General features: G+C 48.6%; 2 protein-coding genes across 2 annotated transcripts in view; both read left to right on the forward strand.

Annotated features, from left to right (window-relative positions):
* RTEL1 (regulator of telomere elongation helicase 1) overlaps positions 1-5244 on the forward strand; it is a gene marked incomplete at its 3' end in the record, with an annotated part of 44469 nt that extends 39225 nt beyond the window's left edge. Inside the window, exon 36 of the mRNA XM_082292591.1 lies at positions 5170-5244. Coding sequence (XP_082148717.1) covers positions 5170-5244 — 75 coding nt within the window. The remainder of the gene's footprint in view (positions 1-5169) is intronic.
* Positions 5245-10465: 5221 nt separating this feature from the next.
* Positions 10466-17337, forward strand: TNFRSF6B (TNF receptor superfamily member 6b). Its single transcript, XM_082292740.1, has 5 exons — positions 10466-10600; positions 11282-11358; positions 11836-12214; positions 14376-14570; positions 16930-17337. Exons 2-5 carry the CDS (start codon positions 11317-11319, stop codon positions 17205-17207), a joined length of 894 nt encoding a protein of 297 aa, XP_082148866.1. The 5' UTR covers positions 10466-10600; positions 11282-11316; the 3' UTR covers positions 17208-17337.
* The last annotated feature ends 238 nt before the right edge of the window (positions 17338-17575 follow it).

Below are 17575 nucleotides of genomic sequence, written 5' to 3' on the forward strand. Positions count from 1 at the left end.
ATGGAGTCAACTTGAAAAACTGTGTTGTTTTTTTAGTATTGTAATCTTTATTTTAAATTTTTTTCTTGCTTAGTTTCATAAATTTTCCCCCTCAAAATCCTACTGTAAAGCTCTGTCATGAGAATGAGGCAAATAAGGAACAGGCTGCCCAGGGAAATGGTTGAGTCACCATTCCTGGAGGGATTTAAGGCGTGTAGATGTGGCATTTAAGGACGTGGTCTAGAGGTGGACTTGGCAGTACTGGGTCAACCTTTGGACTCTGTGACATTTAGGGTCTTTCCCAGCCAAATGATTCTGTGAATCTGTGATTCCGAATTCCTGCTCAAAGATCTCCTGTGTCATCCTGTCTGTTGGTTTTCCCAGCTGAGTAAATTGGTGGTTGAAATTCTTTAGGTAAGAGGATGTAGCTGGTCCCAGGGTGCTTGGGTTTGGGAGCATCTTACCCAACATTTAATTCAGCAGCCAGGTGTTAAAAGACTTTCAAAACCAGATTAATGCAAGAGCTGAGGGGTTTCTAAACATTCATATATGATGAGAAGGCCGCTGATCAACTGAGTTCAGGAATATCCAAAAACAGTAGAGAAGGAAAAGAAGCTTCTTCAACTTGTCAGGTCTATGAGCAAGTACAAAATAATCAGTTATTCCAAGTTCCAGAGAAAGGTCTTTTTCTCAGGAAGAAGACACTGAATTGTCAGCTAAGCATAGAAAACATTGTACTGACATCCAAATAAAATGTAACAGCCAAGACAGACTTGGTCTGAGAGGAATATAGAATAAGCATAGGATCAGGGTGGTTTGGGTTGGAAGGGACCTTAAAGCTCATCTCATCCCAAACCCCCTGCCATGGGCAGGGACACCTTCCACAACCCCAGGTTGCTTCAAGCCCCGTCCAACCTGGCCTTGAACACTTCCAGGGATGGAGCAGCCACAGCTTCTCTGGGCACCCTGTGCCAGGGCCCCACCACTCTCACAGGGAAGAATTCCTTCCCAATATCCCATCTAAACCTGCTCTCCTTTATCTTAAGGCTACTCCCCCTTGTTCTGTCACACCAAGCCCTTGTCCAAAGCCCCTCTCCATCTCTCTCAGAGTCCCTTTAGGCACTGGAAGGGGCTCTGAGGTCTCCCCAGAGCCTTCTCTCCTCCAGGCTGAACATGCTCAGCTCTTTCAGCCTGGCTTCAGAGCACAGCTGCTCCAGCCCTATGATTAACTCAGTAGCCTCCTCTGGATTCATTCCATAATGTCCAGACTGATGTCTCAGACACATCCCTTAGAGAGAATTCAGAATAGCTGTTCAACTAAATTGTCTTCTTCTCAGTCTGCTGTCATATTTCTTTAAAAATGTTAAAATCCAAAAGTATGGGATTATAAGGAACATACGTAAGAAAGTACAAGAAAGTCTTCTAAAGAAAGGCATCTCAGGTTTGCTGCAGATGGGACAGTCACATTTATTGCTGAATATGTAATTATTCCTTTTGTGCCAAAGTGTGAAGGGGATGAACATCTAACAGGCAGCATCCTCCACTGCAGAAAGGGCTCCAACAAAAGTCATGACAAGAATTTTACACATATGTGTTCGTAATCTTTGTCACTTGAGACTTGAGTTGATTTAGGACAGAGTGAGGTCCCTGGGGAGTTTTTTTGGTTAGACAAGCATTTTAGCATCCCACAGCATGGTTATGTTATCTCAGCTAATGAATGCTGACCTTATAAAGGGGGAAAAACTCTCTCCTTTTGCCAGTAAGATGGAACTTGTTTCATCAGTTTAAGAGTCCATAAAATTAGAACTGTTGTATATTGAGCAATTGTACTGCCCTTTTCTGGTTTTTGTCTTGAAATTGGTCATTTTATAGTCTGGATTTCTTCTTAATCCTCAAGTTAGTGTGTGTCTTCATAGCTCACAGATAATGAACTTGCTCAACCTAATTTTTTTATTAATCACTCCTTTATCTGATTGTACATTTCTCAGACCAGAGATTAAAATAGTCTGACCTGCCAGATTAGATTGTGTTTCAGGTTCAGGTGCTTGAGAGTGTCCAGAGGAGGGGAAGGGCTGGAAGCACCTCCTGGGAGGGGTGGCTGAGGACTCTGGGCTTGTCTGCTTCAGAGAAAGGAGGCTGAGGGGTGAGCTCGTGGATCTCTGCAGCTTCCTGAGGGAGGGACACAGAGAGGAAGGTGCTGGGTTCTTCTCCCTGGGATTTAATGTCAGGATTCATGGGAATTGTCCAAAGCTTTTATCAGTGAGGTTCAGACTGGATGTTAGAAGACATTTCTATACCAAGAGGGTGATCAAGCACTGAAAGGGGCTTCCTAGAGAGGCTCCAAAGCCCTTTAATATTATAATGCCATAACTTCTCTTCAGCCCTGAAGTGGTCAGGCACTTGGACTATGGGATCACTGTAGGTCCCTTCCAACTGGAAGTGTTCTTTCTCTTCTATTTAGATATCCCATGCAAAACCATGTTTGAGGAATTGAGTCGTGGGTCATTTGTTATTAATGATTTCCACATTTGCCACTTGCCTGATTAATCTTACTTATGACAGACATACCTATGTAGTGCTTAATGTTCTTGGTGTACAGGAGTGTTAGGTGGCTCATTATGTGATTCAGATGTTGTTTGGTTAATGAGGAGTGAAATACAGAGTCATAGAATCATTAATGTTGGAAGAGACCTTAAAGACCATCAAGTCCGACCATCAGCTCAGCACCACTACTGTGTTCACCATTGAACCGCGTCCTGAGGTGTCACATCCACGTTTTTTGAACACTCCCAGGGATGGTGAGTCCATCACTTCCCTGGGCAGCCTGTTCCAATGCTTTACTACCCTTTCCATGGAGAAGTTTTCCCTAATGTCCAAGCCTCCCCTACCCCCTTGTAGACTTGGGCTGATGCAGAGATGCTTTTCCAGTGATGGGGCAGAGCTGTGCTGGTCATGCAGCTGAGAGGGAAGCGCAGGATTGCAAACAGGAAGATTATCCTGGGTTTCTCTGAAATCAATCACAGAGGAGCCATCTCCTACCACATCCATCCACATTCCCACTCATGCCCTGGGAGGTTGGACAGTCAGCCCCATCCTTGTGTTTGGGATAGAGGTACCTTTACCAGCAGGAAATGAGCAATTGTATCCGAGCTCTGAACTTTCATCAGATGGGGTTGGGCTTTGTCACCTCTGACAGGGCTGCACTTAAAACTCCTGGTTTTCTTTCCTAATAAGTTACTCACTGTTTTTTCAGCTCAAAAGCCCTTTGGTGCATATTGTGCCCCCCAAGGAAGTGACTCAGAGTGTCATTTGCAGCGCAGGGTTTGCAAATTGTGATCTTGTCCAATTTGTTATTTGAGCAAAGAGTGGCAGGGAGAGGTGGTGAATAATTTTGGAAGCTTTTAGAAGATTTTGGAGGAGCAGAGCAGACAGAATTCCCTACAGCTAGAGGGGGATTAGGGGGATTAGTGCTGGAGCATGTTGGGTGATTCAGTGTGTTGGGGAAGACTCACAGAGACTGGGCCAGGATATGCTGTTTTGGCATGTAGTTTCTCTCCAGATGTTCTGTTGCTGCTTCCTAGTGTTTAAATGTATCATTTATTCACGCAGATTTTTCAGGAAGACTGATTTATTCTCATTTGGACTATCTGTAATATGGGCAAATAATTGAAGATTTCACAATTAAATGTTACAGTTAAAATTGCCTTTGGTAAAGCACTGTCTGTTGGGAGATAAAGTGACTCTTCCTCTCCCCTTCCATTTATGATATTTCAGTTAATGTCTCCAGAACCAAAATCCTACTGCCTGAGCCTACTTTGCAGTCTGCACCTTTTCTTTCAGTGGCTTCCCACTGCCAGAGGTTAGATGGGATATTGGGAAGGAATTCTTCCCTGTGAGGGTGGGGAGGCCAGAGTTGCCCAGAGAAGCTGTGGTTGCCCCATCTCTGGAAGTGTCCAAGGCCAGGTTGGATGGGGCTTGGAGCAACCTGGGATAGTGGAAGGTGTCCCTGCCCATGGTGGGGGTTTGGGATGAGATGAGCTTTAAGGTCCCTTCCAACCCAAACCACTCTGTGATTCTAATGATGGACTCCCACACTGCAGAGAAGCTGTGCAGTGGACTGATGTAGCTGACCATCTTTTTAGGCCTCTTGAGCTGGCAATCTTCTCCCAAAGATCTTTTTTTTTTTTTTTTTAAAGAACAATTTACTATTTCCCTTTTGAAATAAACAAACCAGTTTCGTTTTACCAGTTATTTGCAAGCTGTGAAAAGAACAGTTGGGATTCATCTGCAAGTCAAATGACTTAAAAATTGTAGATTAGTGAAGAAGCAAACTGAAACCCGAGTAGAGAAATGATGCCTCGTGTGCCTTCATGTCTCCTGCTAATAACAAGAAAGGTGTGGGATGCTATGAAGAAATAAATGTACTTGGTTCCCCTACAAAACACTCGGTAATGACCACGTGTGTCACCCATGTCCGGGTATGCCCAGGAGACATTTCCTTGTCATCTGTGCAAGAGGAAGCAGGAATTCAGGGAACTCGTCAGCCACCTGACAGGATTTTACTCACAAGCGCAGCTGTGCTTCACAAGAGCTCTTGCTGCTCTGCCTTTCCTTGTTCCTGTATTTCAGTCCTCCAGATGTGTCATAGCTGGGACAAGTGCTGTAAAGTCTGGTGCCACTTTGCTGGGAGGCTTTTTCCTCTTCTTTTTGTTACTACCAAAGAAATAATTGACTGCATGGTAACAGTGAGGCTGCAAACAGCAGATATAATTTTGGGGACTGACATGTGGCTGCCGTGGCTTGTAGTTCATATTGGGCAAAATGTGATAGAGATATTTGATATCAGAGAGTCATGGACTGGTTTGGGTTGGAAGGGACATTAAAGTCCCACCCCCTGCCATGGGCAGGGAAACCTTCCACTATCCCAGGTTGCTCCAAGCCCTGTCCAACCTGGCCTTGAACACTTCCGGGGGGGCAGCCACAGCTTCTCTGGGCACCCTGTGCCAGTGCTTCAGCACTCTCTGAGTGAAGAATTTCTCCCCAAAATTTAATCTAACCCTTCCTTGTTTCAGTTTAAAACCGTTGCCCCTTATCCTGTCACTATTTGCCCACATAAAAACTCCCTCCATTTCTGGCATTTCCTCCAAAATAAATACATTCTCCATGTGTTTTGTTCATTGATTCCTACAGGTGGTGAAGAAGTGCCCCAAGTGCTGCAGTGATATGAAGAGGCAGCGATTAATCCAAGTTTTCTTCTGGTCATGATCTCACCCACAGAAAGGGCAGGAAGCCCTTTGTGCCAGCAGAAGGCAGTGGCTGTGCTCTGGCTCTTGCTGAGCAGGAGTAGGATGGAGGTTCCTTTAAATCCCTGTGATCCTTGCGTCTGGATTACGAGCTGAGCACCCACACGGATCGTTTTCTGACAGAGGCAATCAAGTCTGAAAGGTCTCACTGCAGGAGGAAAAGCAGAACATTGTTCTCCGTTAGAACTAAAAAGGTTAATTTTTTACTGTTTCATCCTCTGAATTCTCCTGTGGCCACTCGGGATGAAATTTTATATCCTGGAGGCACCTGTCATTTATGGGCCTTTCAGGTAATACCAGATCATGGAAAAACCCCGGGAATGCTACTGCAATGGAACTGAGCTGGCTGAAGAAGTCAGACTACCCATCCCTACCCCACTGGTGTTCCTGGAAGAGGTGATTCACATTCACTGTTTGGGGTTTGGCAGCAGCCACTGTCTCCAGTAGCAGAAGCTACTGAAAGGATCATTTGTTTACAGACAAATTCCAGTAGTGGAAGGTGAGCAGAAGGTCCCTCTCAGCTGCTGTGCCCCCCAAAGCCTGATTCCATCATCCATCATGGTGGGATTTTTTGGAATATGTTTCGAAGGAGGCTTTATTCTTCACTCACTGCTTCACTTTATGCTTCACAGATCCATGTGCCTGTGTTATCTGATTTGCTTTCCAAGAAGAAAAGGGAACTAAATGATTTAAAACTTTAAAATAAGTAAAGTTAGATGGGTTAAAAAAATTTCTTGATACTTCCACTCTCTGAGAGTAGTGGGTATAAGTGGCTAACTTAAAAAATTGTATCAATTTTAAATCTTCTATAGCTGCTGTAAATTATACTAGAAAATAAAACCATTTTTTCTAAATTAGATTTGGTTTGATAAAAAAAAGCAATTTAAAAAAATAACCAGATATAAAAACATTGGCCCTGGTAGGAACAAGTGGAAAGGTTATACCCTGTAGGTGATCTTCATATTGATGGAATTTGGAAGATTTTGTGTTAATAAAATTTTATTCTTAATTGATAAAATTGAAAAGTGAGCTGCATTTTAACAAAGGTTCCGATTTCCCCTGGTTGTAGAATTCAAACCCAGTGTCCCTTCAAATTTCAGAGTTGCTGGCAGTGAAATGGGAACTTTTGTACTTCATTAACAATTAAAATAACAAAGACTTAAGTAGGAATTGAGGTAATTCTGGGCTATCATATATTCTGTCATGTTTAAATCTGTGGATGAACATTACCTTCTAGCCATGTACCTATTCAGTGCAGCAAAACAAGAATAAATAATGGAGATAAAGTCCTGGATGTTTCACATATAAGTGGGGGAAATGACAGAAAAATGTACGTAAATATTGGTGTGTTGTAAAAATGAACAGAAAAATATTTGGAGTGAGGCTGGGAGCAGTGAGCAGTAAAATGTTGTTTATTGGTGGATGGTTCAGTGCCTGGTCTGCTGGGAAGGTCTCTTCCAGGAAAGCTGCAGCTGATTGCTCGTGCCACTGGAGGGAAACCACAGCACGACCATGAGGGAGCAGTGACGCCATGGCTCTTGTCAGGTTTGCTGATGGAAATTATCTGCAAAAATGCTGCCAGATCCAGCAAGACTGAAGGAAGTACTTGAAAAGTATTGTGGGATTAAATCACCCCACACACTTGAAAAGGGGTTGACTGGGACAAGTATTATGATGCTGTTTTTTCCTCTCAGCTAAAGTAGTTTTAAAGCTGTTCTTTTTCCTGGAGTTGTCTTAGTCTGAAGTCTGTTCCAACCTGGTGATGCTCTGTTGTGAGACAGCGCAGAGAAACAATGCTAAGAATATCTCAGAGCCTTCACGAGATTCACAGAATGGTTGGGGTTGGAAGGGACCTTGGGAGATCACCCGGTCCAACCCCCCTGCCAAGGCAGGGGTCTCCTGGAGCAGGGGGCACGGGAACGTATCTGGGTGGGTTTGGGATGTCTCCAGAGACAGAAACTCCGCAACCTCCCTGGGCAGCTGTTCCAGTGCTCTGCCACCCTCTGGCAGAGGAAAGCTCTTCCCCATGTTGAGGTGAAACTTCTTGCATGTGTAGTTTATTGCTGTTGCTCCTTGTCCTGTAGCTGGGCACCAATGAAAAGAGTCTGGCACCCCTTGGAGATATTTATGTGCATTGATGAGATCCCTCTCAGTCTTCTCCAGACTAACCAGGCTCAGCTCCTGCAGTGTCTCCTCATCAGAGATGCTCCAGACCCTTCATCATCTCTGTGGCCTCTGCTGGACCCTCCCCAGTAGCTCCTTGTCTTTCTTGTACTGAGAGGGAAACTTGCTGAGGGTGCTTTCCATCCCTTCATCCAGCACATTCTATCTCTTTGTCCAGGGAACTCCTTCTCTTCATCTCTTACTCTTCAACAGAGGGTTCATCTTGCTGAAGAGATTTACAGTCGCTGTCCTTCACTAGCTGAACCCACCCAGACAAGCTCTGAAACACCGCAGTGTCCCACCCGTAGACGTGCCAGTGCAGGATTTGGTTTGGGGTGGGTTTGGGTTTGGTGCTGGTTTCTGGTGCAGTGGGAATTGCGCTGCAGCGGATCTGGGAATCAATCCCTGCTTTTGGCAGCTCAGGACAGATGGAGGCTAATGGGTGCTGGAGATGGGAGAAGTGGATGAGCTTTGAGGTCCCTCTCAGCCCAAACTGTTCTGTGGTTCCATGAGACCTTGAAGAGGGTCTCCAGCAGTCAGAACTGTCCTATCATCTAGAAACTTGTTGAATTTACAAGAAGGAAAGACAGGATAGTTCACTACTTATAAAGAACAGAAAGTGAAAAAACTGGTTCAGAAAAATCTGTATTGCTTTAGGTGCTTCGATGCAAATTACTTAATGCTTGGGGGACGAAAACCCATCCTGGACACTCCTTGTTGATTTTCAGAAGCAAATGACGTGTGGGTTACAGATCATGAAGGAAGTAGATTCTAATTTTTTGATTGCTCCTGCCTTGCAGTGCTATGACTAGACCTGGACCTGTCTGAAGTTTTAGTGGTGTGTCATTGAACAAACCTTTCCTGCTGTTTTCCCCCCCCCCAAAAAAAATGAAAGGACTCACAAAAGAGACCAAACACAGCAAAGCAAGATATTTTATCAGGGAAGAGATGAGCCCTGTCTTTGGCTGGCAAGGTGGTAACTGATGGGAAGCAAGGGATTTCTTTGCTTCACAGAATTTTCTCTGAATATTAACAAGGAACCTTATTTTGCGAGAGTGGTTTCGGAACGTAGTGCTGCTGCACGCCCTGAAGTGTGAAACTATGCCTTGTATGGGGAAGAGAAGTCAGAGCCATGGGAATATGATGCTGAATTCCTTTTCTATGCTACCTCCACTGCTCAGAGTCAGTAGTGAGTCACGTTGTTGCTTTCTGGTGATCGGGCACTGACCCATAAACCCATTCTGGGAGGTTTGTTGGACCAACAAAAGAACAGACAGAAAAAGATTAATCAAAGGCCATCGTTCCATGAGACTCCCTAAAAGCTGGAGGTTGCCTGAGGAAGCCCTTTCTATCCCATTTACATGTTGTTTCGCTCTCTAGGAGCATCCACCTGACACATTTTTGTTGTCAAATTCACAACAAAAATAATTGTTGATGAGGCATCGCAGTGCAGCGAGGAGCTGTGGACTCAGAGTTTCCCGGCACATTGTGTCCATCCCAGCAGGGGCATGGCTGGGACACAAGGACAGCCATCAGGTGCCATCCAGGATGTATCACCTGCTATTGTTTCATGCACCTTGTGGGTTCCATGTGAAAGCCAGGGAAGGAAAACTGAAATTGTGTTTCTGCCTCTGGAGAAGGAAACGCTCCGTGGCTCCCGGATGGTCAAGCCGCAGGCAGAGGGATCCCACTGGAACTCTCCAGCTGGATGAGCCCAGAGCAGGGCTTTCTACTGGGTCCAGTCTAGTGGTGAGTATCAGCCAAAAAAATGTCCTCAGAGGGCTGTGCCTCAGTGTCAGAGCAGTGCTGGGAGATTAGCTGATTAATTACTGATCTGATGCACTATGACGAAGCAAAATCCCAGCAGCCCTTGGCTCAGGGATTATGTCAAAATGAGTTACAAAACATCAAGATTACTTTGGACAGCTACAGGGAATCGAGATAAGCAGTAGAATGAAACAACACTTTAGAGTGGCCTGTGAAAATCAGCCCATCACCTGTTCTGTATAAAGTGCAAATAAACACACCCAGACCTTGATGTTGGACTATAGTACTGACCCCCCTTGGCTCCTGCTGGAGTCAGAGGATTTTCTTTAACCAAGGTGATCAGAAACTGATCTTAATGGAAGGAGCTTTAGATTCCTCCTAACCACTGGGGTTTCCTTCTCCTGGGTAGTGGAGAACTGGGTTTAATTTTCTTGGTGAATGGTGTGTTTAGCTCTTGTAGGTTTGATCTTCAAGAGTGTTCAGAATAAAGCCCATAAGATTCTCCATCTGCAGCCCCAGTGGTTGAGAGCTGGAGGCGAGAGGCAGAAGGCAAATGCAGAATTGTTAATTCTCTGTAGTGCTCTGCAAAATGAGCTGGTGGCTGACTCCTGAGGAGAAAAACCTCCACGTCCTCTCAGGTCCTCATTGTGGTTCCCTCATCTTGCCAGAGACTTTGCATTTGCTTTTTAAGCATCTGCTCTTGACTATTCACTGATGTCTGTTCAGAGGGAATCTGGTGAGACAGGGCAAGACAAAGTGCAGGAGGTCCGTGTCTTGAAGCAGGCACTGGAACACACACTCTGCCAAGGCTGTACCTGCAAGGTTGAGTTCAGTTTTCATTTGAGTCCTTGGAGTCCAAGACTTAACGTCACTGTCACCTGTAAGGGATTTAAGTGCTGACCTTCTTAGCTGCTGGATGTTGTTGTCCACAAAAGGTAGGTGTTTAGTGTTACAGTTGGAGCTGGTGTCATCCTCGGTGCTCCTGAAAGGAGAGAGTTAAAGCTTTAGGAATGCAGCGCCCGGGCACTGAGGATCGGGACCGTTTTGGCAGGGTCAGTGCCCTCGGAGGGGGCGGGAGTGGGATGGGGTCTCATCCCGGAGCCCCTGGGCAGAGCCGGAGGGATGCTCCCCACAGCGCTGGTTTCCTTGCCTCCAGCCACAGCCAGAACCGGCCCCTCTGGGGCGGGGCAAACTGTGCCCTCACAGCGAGAGGCAACTGCTGTTACTGGGAAGTTATTTGGCGTTTACAGATGGGGAACAGAACGTTCCCGGGGGAATTTCCCTGCCTTTTCCCCTTGCCAGAAGAAAAATTCCACACCAACCCCCTGTAAAACTTAAAGAGCTTTGAAAAACTGTGCGAATCCCGCCTGCCTCCTCCCTCCACACAGGTAGATGAACTTTATTGCTCTGAAAGCTTCACTTTTAGAGGCAAATGCAGAAACGAGAGTGAAAGCGGCGCTCGGGTGAGGGAGCTCTCCGGGATGGGAAGGTGGAGACGGTGCCGCCACAGCGGGGGATCGGGAAGGGCTCGGGGGCCGGGATGGAGCAGTGATGTCGCCTCCCCTTGCCCAGGAGGGGTCTTTCCCACGGGCCGGTCTATAAAGGTGCTGCCGGCCGCGGGGAGCGGCGAGGAGCGGCGCGGTGCGGAGGTGCGGGACGGAGGTGCGGTGAGCGGAGCCGGTCCCGGCGGATGGAATGGGAAGGGGAGGGAAGGCGGGGAAAGGGAGACCTTGGCTGTTTCCCCACCAGCTCCTGCTCCCTCTCTTTTGCGGTGGGTTGGGGGTGACTTCCCTCCCCCGGGCGATTCTACGTGTCTGGTGTTTGCGTGGGTGATCGGAGCGCAGTCAGAGCCTCCCACCCGCAGCCGCTATAAGGCTCTGCTCCGTCCCTGCGCTGGGGAGAGCCGGCATCTCCCTCGGAGGAAAGCAGGCGAGGAAACCCGGTCTTTCCCTATTAGCCCTTTCCCATCTCCGTCTGTTTTGACGCTGGCCGGCTGGGTTGAACCTGCTGCTGCAGGAGCTCTGGCCCAGCCAGCAGCAGCCTCTGAGGAATTCTCTCTGTCTCCCCAGATTCCTGATCGCGGCTCTCGGAAGCCCTCGGTGCGATGCCATCCTGCCACGTGCCGAGTTTGAGGCATCCATCCAAGGTAATGAACCTTCTGCTTGTCAGGCTGGGCACGCGTGCTCTGGAAAGGAAAGGGTGGATAAACAAACTCTGGGATTCAGTCCTGTGCCGAGCATCTGTTTTTCCAAAGAGCGTCAGAGATCCTAGGGAGCATGCTCTGTATCTGCTGGTCTGGAAAACTCCCTTCTGCTTCTTGATTTGCAAAGGTGTCTCTTACTGCAAATGGTGGTGAAGGAGGAGAATGTGCTGGAGCTGCTTCAAGTTCTGAATGAGGGAAACTGGGTTGTGAAGGCATCACAAATGGGTTTGGGAAGGGTGCTCTGTCACCTGGGATGGCAAAGGAGGGCAGCGGCTCCTGTGGCTTGGGACAGCATCGGGAGGGAGAACAATTTCTTGTACTATCAACAATAACAAGTTCTGTAACAGCAGCAGCCGGGTTTGCTGCTCCCGCTTCTGCCAGAGGATGAGCTCAGGGCTCTTTGCGCTGTCTTTGCTGTAGTGGATGTTTCCCCCTCTCCTCCTTTTGCTGGCTGAGCTGGCCTGCGATGCCCAACCCACGTACCAGTGGAAGGATGCTGTGACGAGCGAGAGGATCACGTGCCAGCAGTGCCCGCCGGGGACCTTCGTGGCACAGCACTGCTCCAGGGACAGAGCCACGGTGTGCGAGCCCTGCCCGGATTTGCACTACACACAGTACTGGAACTACCTGGAGAAGTGCCGGTACTGCAACGTCATCTGCGGGGAGAAGCAGGTGGAGGTGCAGCAGTGCAATGCCACACACAACCGTGCCTGCCAGTGCCAGCAGGGCTACTACTCGAACATGGAGTTCTGCATCAGGCACTCCGAGTGCCCGCCAGGCTCTGGTATTGTGAAGCCAGGTAAGTACCCAGACGGGCACTGTGCATCCTCACAAGGCTCTTGTCACGCCCCAAAATCTCTGCTGGAGCTAGAAATCGAGGAGAAATACAGCAGCCAAAAACAGTGCTTGCCCATAACCTGACCTACTCCCTTTTAGCTCATTGGCACAGTGCCATCCTTGCTGGCACGCTCCTGCTTCTTATCCGAGGAGGAATTTGGTTGGGTCTTTCCCCAGCTATCACTTTGAAAGCTTTTGAAAACCCCAGCACCACACTTAGATGGGATGTGTCAATCCCAGTTACCTGCCTCACCTGAACAGGCACAGCCAGGCTGTGACTTGTCCATCCCTAGAGCAGCTGCTGACCCTCTTCCACAGGCAAGTGGAAAGGTCCAAGCTGCTCCTGATCCTCCATCAGCTCCCTTCTCCTTGCATGGGCAGCCCAGGAGCTGGGAATCTGGACTGAAAAAGGCAGCTGAGGATGTAAGGGCAGGGCTGGTGAATGTGTGTAGCTCTGGGGTTGGGTTTTGTGGGTTTTCATTGAGCAATTTGGAGTGGCTGAGTTGAAAACACACAATGGCCACACAGCCAGGTTCTAAATCCACAAAACCAGCCTTGTTTTGATTCATGAGTCTGAGACTCCATCTCCTTGTGTGATGCATGGCTCCTCTGCCCCAAATCCCAAGATATTTCAGGGAATTTTCCTGTTGTTTCCCCGCTACAGATTTCTCTGGTCCTTTAGTTGCTCCAAATGTGTGTTAACTTGTCAGTTACTGAGGACCAGGCTCTGCCTGGAAACCACAGCAGGGGACAGAAAACCAGTGTGGGCAGCACCAGCAAACCCAGCAGCAACTTGCTTCACACTTTGAAGAGCAGAGCCTTTTGAAATATGGAGGCTTTTGAAGCATGGAGGCTTTTGAAGTCCTTCCATGTGTAGCATGGAAGAGCTCCGGGCTCACCAGCCAGAGGGAAAAATACCTGTTGTCTTCAGATGATGTTTATGATTGAGGTTTGGGGTCTAATTTTCTATAGGACATGACAAAATGCAGTAACATGGTAAAGGGGGAAAAAGATCTCCAAGCATTACAGGGAAGCACTTTGAAATTAAATATGAAGTTTGCCTGGAGGGTTGGCTTTAGGACAGAGGAGCCATGCAAGCAAGCTGGGTATTTGAGGAGAAGCTGGTTTTTTTGTTATTATTATTTACTTTTTGCAAATGGATTCTTGTGTGGGGAGGACTGTGCCCCAGCTCAGCCACCTGAACACCCCAGCAAGGACTGGGTGTCCAGCGTGGTGGGCAGAGCCCTGGGGCTGCTGGTGCTGGTGTCTGGATGGGGAAGGTATGGCCTGGGGGCTGTGGGCAGAGCTTGCTGGTGTTTGGATTGGATGAGAGCTTTGATCTGTGTGTGTGGTCCCCCCATGCAAACTGGCTTATTTGGGATTTCCCATTTGCAAATAGTGGCTCAGATGTTGGGGTTATGGCTGGGCCTTAGAATCCTAGAATGGTTTGGGTTGGGAAGGACCTGAAAGAGCACACTTCTGGGAAAGCCAAAGCAACAGCCTGAAGTGGAGTGCAACAAGGCAGAAACTGCTTGTAATCTGGTTTGTGAAGAGGAGGTGAAAGGGGTGGACAATCTCCTGCCCCCAGAGCCCTTCCCTCTGCTCCCAGGGAAGGTGCAAGAGACTTGGTGCAATCCTGCCTGCGTGGCATCATGCCCATGACACAACAAAAGCGGTGGCCTGGAGCCAGGGGGAGCAGTGACAGTGCAGCTGAGGACAGCCGACCTTTCACCTCCACAGAAACTTTTACTTTCACTTGCTCGGGAGCCTCTGGGAAGAAAGGCTCTAGGAAGCAAAGGGCTGGCTTGGCAGCTCAGCCACGAGCCTGGCAGGTGACTTCTATTCAGGTGGTGGCTTTTTCATAGCAGATGAGATGTCCTCTTGTTGTCCTTTCGTGTCTGGGGGCTGCTGACAATTTACCAGCACAGGTTTGGGAGAAGGCTGGGGGAAGCACTGCTGTTTGCCCTACATGAGGACATCCAATTCCCAGGGGAGCTGCAGGCAGGGATCATTTCCAAAACATCACCCTCATGCTCAAATGATGTCTGGCATCATCCCCAGCTCCTGCCTCTGCTCCTGTGCCAGCTTGTCACCTGATGGTCCCATTGTCTCCCCATGAACAGGTACCCCCTTTGAGGACACCCAGTGCCACGACTGTCCCCACGGCTTCTTCTCCTCCAACTCCAGCACCAATCCATGCCAGCCACACCAGGACTGTGAGCAGCAGGGGAAGGTCACCAATGTGCAGGGCAACAAGTACCATGACACCCTCTGCATGTCCTGCAGACTGGAGAGAGGCAACACCACACAGGGACCAGGTGAGCCATGGGCACAGCATGCCAGGACCCTGATACTGCCAGGACGAGGGCAAACTTCCTGGTGACTTTCTCCCACTTAGATGCAAAATTAGGAGAAATGGCTTGTAAAAGCATGGAGTGATCCATAATTAATAATAATTATGGATAAAATAGTCTGTCTCCCTTCATCTTCTTCCAGTGTCAGTCCCATAGAGCAAGAACAGGGTGCTGGGCTCCAGCAACAGCCACTGCTCAGGGAGAACAAAGAGCTGACAGTGAAATGCTGCTGGATCTTAGCAGGGACAAATGGGAGTGCCAGGACAAGGTATAGTTTTTGCAGCTGAGGTAGCCAGCTTGGCTGCTGGCACGGCTCCTGAGCTCCCTTTTCCCGACTTCACCTGTTTTCCGGAAGCTTTTATTGCAGCCACAGCCTGGTCTCGTGCAGGTTGAGTGGAGCAGAGCCCAAGGTTCATGGGAGTTGAGTGTTGATTTTGACCTGTCAGGTGTAAAAGTGGAGACGTGGTGTCAACCACGTCACCGTGATGGTGCAGACATAGTGCTGAGCCGTGGCAGAGGCAGAAGGTTGGGCACGAACAGCCAGTGGGCACAGATCAGATCAGAGAATCTCAGAATCCCGGGTTGGAAGGGACCTCAAGGACCATCTGGTTCAACCTTTCTTGGCAAAAGAACAGGGGAAAGGTGCAGGGCAGAGCAAAAGGCTCTGTTCCAAGGGTTTTGTAACACACTTCCTCCCCAAGTTAGCGGGTGAGAAAGGGACTGAAAAAACATCTCAAGGGCCCCCAAACCCATCCCAAGGGTCTGATGCCAGTTGAGGTGAGTCTGGAAGCTGTTTGGAACCACCTGCTCTACTCTGAGGATCCAGACATGGGAAACAAATTCCATGTGACTGATCTAGGTGGCAGTGAACCTGCACCCTTAACTTCCAAAAATATAATCAGTCATAAAGCCACAGAACAGCCCAGGCTGGGATGGACTTGGATAATTCATCTGGTCCAACCTTTCATGGGAAAATGAGCCTGGATGAGATTATCCAGTGTCATGTCCTGGAAATCTCCAGTGATGGGGACTTCACCACATCCAGGGGAGGTTGTTCTGGTGTGAAAAAAATGTCATTTTTCCATCAGGATGAAGCTTGGTAGAAAAGCTTCAATAAAACTCCCCCACAGAGTGGTCAGTCACTGGAACAGGCTCCCCAGGGAAGTGGCATGGCACCAAGCCTGACAGAGTTGGCCAAAGCTCTCAGGCATGTTGTAGGGTTTTTGAGTGGTCTGTGCAGGGCCAGGACTTGGACTCAATGAAGCTTGTGGATCCCTTCCAACTCAGGACGTTCCATGACTCTAAAAGATTCTCCTCTGTGGTGAGAGAACGTGGAGACTTCCCCCCCTTGCAGCTCTTGCCTTTTCATCTTCTGGCACCACCAGCCCAGACACTACTCCTTACAAAGCCTGACTCACACCGTGAGCTCCCTGCCAGGAGCATGATCCCAACACCGAGAATGGAAAGCTCCGTCACCAGTGGGGAGCGGTCCTGGGGGTGGGGGACAGTCAGGTCAGAGCAGTGTCAGCAGCATGTGCGTCAGGCACCGGCCCCCGCGGCCAGACCAGCCCTTTGCAGATATTTATAGAGAGACAAGGCCCCAGCAGTGAGAGCTGAAGGGTTTTTTTAACTCCAGTTTATCATGATTCCTCTCAGGAGACACACGGGCACCTGCTCATCATCAACCCGAGCCTGCCAGAGAGGCAGAGCCTGAGCAGTGGAGCCCAACTCACTCCACTATAACAGTGAAACCAATCCCAGTTTGCAATGGCATGAAACTGGGCTTATCTCTCCCAGGCTGAGTAATCTTTTGGCCTTGGCCTCTTTAAAATTCTTTCTGTTTTCATTCCTTCTGCTGGATGCACTCCAGCAGCTTCCACCAGCTAGGGCTCTATCTGTCCCATCCCAGCGCCCTGATTGGGGCTGTGCTTAGGAGGGGTCCTGTTACAAGATTTACAAATCTGTGTGGGAAAACAGAAACTTTCAGGAAAAATAATGTGTAAATACTTACTGCAACTACTTCAGATTTGTCTGGGCTTTTCCTCTATTCCCTGATGGGGAGGAGCATGGAATAGGTATATTGACTTTCTTCAGAACTTTCACATGTTGTTTTCCAACTGCCCCGCATAGGGTGCGTCACTGATGGGAAGTTTGCCCTTCTACCAGACCAGGTTATTCCAAGGCCCATCCAACCTGGCCTTGAACACTTCCAGGCCCAGGGCATTCACCACCTTCCTGGGCAGATGTCCCACAGGGAGCCATGGAAGGGCTGTGCCCTGCTCTCCTGTGTCCCTTTAACCTCCGAGCTGTTTTCCCCCACCAGCCGCAGAAGACAACGACTGCGAACAAGCCATGATAGACTTCGTGGTGTATCAGAACATCCCCATCAAGAAGCTGAAGCGTCTGCAGCAGATCCTGGAGCGCTCACCAAAGAAGCAGGCACCATGGACCAGGGCAGCCATCCAGGAGAAATTCCGGGCTTTCCTCACTCACAAGAAGGAGGAGCACTCCGAAGTCACCAAGGAGCTGCTGGTCGCGCTGCGCCTAGTCAAGCTCCACTCTATCGAGGAGAAGGTCCGCAAGCGCTTCCGGTTGCCCTGAGAGGACAAACTGGACTTTTTGGGTGCTCTTTGTTTTGGTTCTTATCTTCTGAGGCTTCATTAATTTATTCATCTTTCCAAATGTAACTTGAAAAGCAGCAAGAGAAATGAGCGATGGAGTTGCACCATGCCATGGCACCTGTGTCACTGCTGACGGGATGGGATGGGATGGGATGGGATGGGATGGGATGGGATGGGATGGGATGGGATGGGATAGAATGTGTGAGCAGCAGCATCCCTGTGCCAGCAGTCAGGGCAGTTCCTGGGAGTTCACCGATTTTCCAGCCCTCAGGAAGGGTCAGTATTTTATCAGAAGAAAAACCTGCATCCAGGGCCATTATTTCTGGGGAAGAACCTGGTCGCATTTAT

The sequence above is a fragment of the Coloeus monedula genome (genome assembly GCF_965178545.1).
Source record: "Coloeus monedula genome assembly, chromosome: 17".
NCBI lineage: Eukaryota > Metazoa > Chordata > Aves > Passeriformes > Corvidae > Coloeus > Coloeus monedula.